Source organism: Pinus tabuliformis, chromosome 9 (genome assembly GCF_031772625.1).
Source record: "Pinus tabuliformis cultivar Carrire ecotype Pingquan chromosome 9, CPIR1, whole genome shotgun sequence".
NCBI lineage: Eukaryota > Viridiplantae > Streptophyta > Pinopsida > Pinales > Pinaceae > Pinus > Pinus tabuliformis.
The window spans coordinates 1,600,118,731-1,600,125,182 of record NC_142307.1 but is presented as its reverse complement, the minus strand read 5'-3'; the positions used below and the strand labels follow the sequence as shown (position 1 = coordinate 1,600,125,182).

At 40.9% G+C, this 6,452-nt stretch overlaps 1 protein-coding gene across 1 annotated transcript; it reads right to left on the bottom strand.

The window, feature by feature from the left end:
* Positions 1-456: 456 nt before the first annotated feature.
* On the bottom strand, positions 457-3,490 carry LOC149154887 (3-hydroxy-3-methylglutaryl coenzyme A reductase 1-like). The gene is made up of 4 exons (XM_089441261.1): positions 2,280-3,490; positions 1,896-2,077; positions 1,373-1,719; positions 457-1,203 (listed from the first exon to the last, which is right to left on the bottom strand). The coding sequence occupies exons 1-4, from the start codon at positions 3,356-3,358 to the stop codon at positions 955-957; spliced, it is 1,857 nt and encodes a 618-aa protein (XP_089297387.1). The 5' UTR covers positions 3,359-3,490; the 3' UTR covers positions 457-954.
* Between the last annotated feature and the right edge of the window lie 2,962 nt (positions 3,491-6,452).

The window sequence follows — 6,452 nt, the reverse complement described above, 5'->3', positions numbered from 1 at the left end:
CCCTAACACATGCAACGCTCATTCATAGAAAAAATAAAAAGTAAGAACCAAGCACAATTGTGCATTGATTCAACTCATCATCACATCATACTCAATGATCAAGTATAACAACCTTCATGAAGCAATAAACAAAGATATTATTTCATTAATAAAAAGATAATACACTTATCTAAGTGACAATAATTTGTTGAAAACTAAAGAAGAGAGAGCCATTGAGCCTTTCTCCACCCAACTGCAACTACCCTATAGTAAGGAGAAGGAATTAGCCACTCCTAAGGCATTAGATATGCCTTAAGGGAAAGACTCACTTAGATTTGGAGTTGTCTTTCGTGCGACTTTTTGGAAGCTTTTACGATAGGTTTTTGCAGTCTAATTTCTCTAAAATCTGGCACGAATTTATTGAAATCACAAGCTTGATGGGTAATCCTGTGCAATCGAAGTTCCCTGAGGGTTTTCCAGGGTGCTGAATCCATACATACAGTCAAAATAACTAGTTTAAATAACACAAATCAAGATTTCACCTCAAATTTTTCCACTGGATTCCGACACCGGAAAATCCAAAAAGTCGCACTAAAAAAAACTTCCTTAAATTTCAACTCAATTAAAACCAAAGTAGAGTACACAAAAGCCATGAGTAAATTATTGCTCAACCTATCAAATAAATAATGAATTTCGCCCTATTAACATTTAGAATATGGCCACCATGTGTCTTCCTTTTATTAATGCTTTACATGCTAATTTAAGACCAAATATCTAGAAAATCTTCTTGCCCCTAGCTTAATTTCCATGGTTGCATGAAATTTTGACGCCAAGCTATGAAAGGGGAGAGATGGAATCTTTGCATATACATAATGAATCTTTGCACCCGGAAATGAAATGAATGATGAACGAACAGTGGTGACTAATTTGTTGGGTTGGCTTTTGTCTATATCATGAGTATGATGATCTCACTGATCAGATGGTGGCCGTTGTTTTGGTTTCTTTGTTTGAACTTCTATTGTACTTCATATGGCTCTTCACCAGCTGACCTGCAGCCAAAGCAGACATGAGAGACAACTCTCCCGCCAAAACTGCTCCTCCCACAATTCTCGCCAACCTCTGAGCATTCGCCCCAGGAGATTCCACGTTAGCTCCTTTCACTCCAAGCATATTCAGGCAAGCAGCTTGTGAAGCCAACTGTGTCCCACCTCCTACTGTTCCCACCTGCAACAAAACCAAACAAAGCAATTGCCAATTCACGTCACATTCTGCTTTATAACTAATCAAATCAAAACCCGAATGGAAATAGACCTCCGTTGATGCGTTTCTTCACTTACATTACCTGACCCAAAGAATGTACTAAAAACACATTAATGAGTGTAACTTTACATACCTCAATACAAGGCATTGTGACCGAAACATGCAGATCCTTGCCACCGTTAGATGCCTCCATCATTGTAATGCAATGAGAGCTCTCAATGTTCTGGGCAGGATCTTGGCCTGTTGCAATAAACACAGCAGAGACGATATTGGATGCATGGGCATTGAAGCCGCCCATGGCACCAGCCAGTGCAGATCCAGTTAAGTTCTTGAGCATGTTCAATTCTAACAGAGCTGGAACGGTGGTTTTCAAGACCTTGCTAACAACTGCCTCAGTGATGACAGCCTCACACACCACTGATTTCCCACGCCCTTCAATCCAGTTTACAGCTGTGGGCTTTTTGTCCGCACAGAAATTACCTGATGACGGGCCAAAAACATTATATTAAGCAAAACTTTCAACAACACGATGAAAAAAAAGGCGACCAAAGAATGCACAGTGATTCAAGAGTCCACAGAACTAGTGAAATTAGGATGATCCAAAACACAAATTCCATTCAGGATTGTTAAGATTTGCATGGGCTAGAGAGACTCACCAGAAACACTAATAACATCCATATCAGGAAACTCTTTCTGAAGGAAATCTAAAACATTCTGCACGCCCTTGGACACCATATTCATCCCCATGGCATCTCCAGTGGAACAACAAAACCTCATGTACAGATTCCTTCCTGCAATTGCGCACTTGATTCCTTGCAGCCTGGCAAACCTGCTGGTGCTGTTATTGAATGCAAAAGAACATCAGATCACTACTCACAAAATGGTTACTTGCTCGTATACAACAATCTGATTCTCTAAAATGATTGATAGATTGATAATAGCATATCACAACATAGCATTAAGGGATTTTGGAGCGATAAAACTATTAGAGTGTGTAGGCATGTGATCGAAAAGAACAAAAAAAAAAATTGTATCACTACCTGTTGAAGATGAGAGACAAGCTTTTGTAGTTATTGGGATGTTCCAAGTAAAACTTGAGTTGTGCAGCTCTCCTAGCGGTGGGGAATCGAACAACAGGAGCCCTGGTCATGCCATCTCTAAGAAGAACGCTTGTAGCACCCCCAGACATATGAATGGCCTTACAACCTCTGTTGGTGCTGGCCACCAGGCAGCCCTCGGTGGTGGCCATGGGAACCATGATTTCAAAGCCATCGAGCAGAAGAGGCCCTGCAACACCCACAGGAATCTGCACATATCCAACAGGCAATTCACAGCATTGTCCGAGGATGGATCCATAATCAAATCCATCCAAGGGCAACCCATCCAGACATCTGCCAGTTGTCATCTCCAAAGCTCTTCTTCTCACCGAAGCAGCTCTCCTGCAGTCTCCCCCAAGAGCCGATTCCAGGGAATAAGAAGCCACTTTGCCACAGCTCACAGCAGCTGCAATATCTTCATCCTCATTATCTCCCAGCGATGATGTTAATATCGCTGCATCCCCTTTTGGCTGTTGCGGCACTTGAGGACGAGAGGGCTGATCAGGATTAATAACAGCAACTCCCAGTTCTTCACTAGGAGGAGCGCTCATGAGCTCCTCCTCCTTCCCATTCCTTACCTGATCAAAGTCATGATCCCAGGAATTTGGCCCCTCACCGCCATTGGTCTTGGAGGTGGTGATAAAACTCTGGACATAATCAATGCCAAAGAATCCGATCAAGTATATGAAGGAGGCAAGCTGAGCGACGATGGCCACCATCTCCCCAAGGCTTATCACATGAAGAAGAGCCCTCGATGTTGTCGTTTTCTCCCTCCATCTCTTCATGAGAAAATAGGAGGCAGTGAAAAACAAGACAAAGAACACCTTGTTCATTATTCCCACAGGCAGTGGCAAAGCATCAGATGGCTTTGGGTTTGAATTGCTATAATTGTTACCATTCGTGGACTTGTTTGCAGGCCCAACTCCAACAAATTTAGCATCAATGCAGCAATCCTTTTCACCTTCATTTTCATTTCTCTTTTCTCCTCCCATCTTTGCTTTCGTCAAAACCATAGCATCCATTGGATGGAGTGAGAATTAGGGAGGAAACTGCAAGAGCTTCTTCTGGGTGGAACAAAGTAACCTGAGCAATATATGCGCTCTTCTCCGATTCTTCTCTGCAAATGATACACTTTAGTGTATGGAGATGAATAGAAATAGGGAGCGAGGTGTATAATATTTATGGGCCCATAATATCCGATTTCTTGTATTTTCCATTCCAACTTCCAACTCCGAGTCCACGGCCAGTTGGAATTTCAAATCGTGAGAGCCGTCGAATTTGACTGTTTTTGCACATTCATCCCCCGTTTTCACAAATATAAAGAAGAATACTAACGGTTGCGACTCGCGAGCCATTTGTAGCCCTATTTCAAATATGGGTAAATCGCTTCTTGACGGGCCCGTCGAATTTGACTTCATTTATCCCCCGTTTTCACAAATATAAAGAAGAATACTGACGGTTGCGACGCGAGCTGCGCACATGCGCTCGATAGATTTCACTCCATGAAGTTGGGGGCCATTACGAATTAAATACGGAAAACTGTCATTCCACCAACTACGGCAGGGCGCTGATTATAGGACTGAGCCCGGTCAAGCATGACATTTTGGAGCAGCGAGTCATATATGTCCGGCGGCCTTGTCCATCTCGCATGCGGGCTTGGAGGAAGCAAAGAATCAACCCTTTATTTTAAAGCGATGGCTAATCTTCTCCGAAGAAGCGATTGCTTGTTTTTTCCGATACGTCCAAAAGATAATAACTGAGCATCATAGTCACATGATCCGACATATAAATGGATTCTGTTAAATGGTATACATACCACAACAGAACGCTATCAAGGATGTGGTACAAGTAAGACGTGAGGAGTGTGAAAATATTTATAGTAATTTAGCTGTCCAATTAGTAGTGGGAAAAATTATTAATGGTTATTATTTGTTAATGTAAGTAATATATTATTGTTATTTAAGGAAACCACACTACTTAAAATTACTATGGTAAGAGTGAGGTAAAGAGGGAAAATCTATTGGGAAGACTATCCAACCACCACTAATCGCTCCCTCTACCCCTAATCATGAATCTATTCTCGCATCTGCATACTATTTGCGATGAATAAGGATGATGTTGTTGATCAACCCATCATGAATCTCTTCTCAAACATGCATATTATGTTAACTATGTAGTTGTGGAGAAGGATGTTGTCATTGATCAACCCATCATGAATATGTTTTTGAATATGTCTAATACCAACATATGAGAATCCTTTTGTTGTTGGTTGGGATTTTACTTGCTAATAGTAGCAATGAGAGCTCATGGAATACAAAAAAATCGAAAACTAATTTCCTATGACTTGGTATTTTTACCCACCAACTAGCTAGTTGACTATAGTGTTAGGATCATAGAGCACTGAGATAAGTGGTGGTGCCTAAAGGCACTATTGTTTTTTCCCATTAGCCAGTAAAACAAATAATCATGGACTTTTTGGCCTATAAATGGGTTACGTCAAAGATAAATATAATGGGAAAAACCATGGTGGTGGTGCCTAAAGGCACTATTGTTTTTTCCCATTAGCCAGTAAAACAAATAATCATGGACTTTTTGGCCTATAAATGGGTTACGTCAAAGATAAATATAATGGGAAAAACCATGGATGCCCCTATACCTGGAGCTAGAAAAAAACCATTAACTTGGCCGAGTCAAGTTCACTCAAGCAACCCAAACAATCCCCCCTTTAAACTTGACTTCGAGAGATTGTATTAGACTCATTCATCAACCATCTCATCTGAGTTTTCACATTCCCCACCTCAATCTAGAATACTAGGACACCTACCAGATTGGTACCTCTCTAAGTGGTCCATTCCACAACTTATGAATCCATGTGCCATTGCACTACATGTATGCTTGAACAAGCTCTTGCGTGCTCCCATGCAACATGCTTAGTTGAACATCAGGTTTTACAACTTCCTAGGAATATGTTTTGGACCAAAACCCTTAGGTTGTTCACTCATCACACACTGGCTCCTTCATTAACCTTCAACACTATTGACTCCATCTCCATTCTTTTCATCCATATGACCACTCTCTTGGCTTCCATATCTAGCTCGATCCATACCTACCTTTTCACTACTCTTGAAGTTGTTGCACATTTGCCTCCTTGCACCATTTCGCTTGACAATGATTCATTGTGCCTGTGTTTCTAGTTATACTGCCCCAATTTTATTTATTTATTTATTTTATCTACTTCTCTATATGCTCCACTTCTTTGTCACCACCTCATTCTCATGTGAAGTGACCTTCTGAAAACACATTGTCCATAGTTTATTTAGGTACTTTGTATTGTGTTGAGTCAGGATTATTCGCATTCCCGACCTCTATGGTCGTAGTAAGAGTTTTATTTTTCTTTCCCCAAATCCTAAAATCTCCACATCTCGGTCTTCCAGTCCACTATTTTATCAAGATCTCGACCTCTTCTTCTTACTCTTCCCCAACCCCATTTTCTTCTAGGCTAGGATTTTCCTTAATATTAGGAAAACCTTGTTCTTCGTCACTAGGCATATAGTCATCCATTGGAGCATCAACCTTGAACTCATCCATGTCGATGTTTTCCTCTGCAACTTATATCTTTGACATCACCTTCATTTTGCAACAGATTCTCATCGTACCATCACAACATTGCGCCTTATGTCAAATCACCACTGCACCACATCAGCATCTTCCACATACCATCGCATTACTTACCTCGCATATGCTCTCATTACCTTCGGCTCTAATACCATTTGTTATGATCATAAGTCACCAAGAGAAGTGGTGGTGTCTAAAGACATCATTGTTTGTTCCCACTGGCTAGCAAGACAAATAATCATGGAGTCTTTTGGCCTAAATATAGGCTACATCAAAGATACATACCTTGGGTAAAACCATGGGTTCCCATATACCTGGAGCTGGAAAACCACCACTAACTTGACTGAGTCAAGTTTACTTGAACAACCCTAACATATAGAGTATGGTGTACCCTCCATAATCTGTGATTTGGATTGATAATGGGTTATTGATAGACTTCTAAATCATATCCTTAAATATGATCCAACATGTATGCAAAATCATCTTGAAAATCTCCCTCTT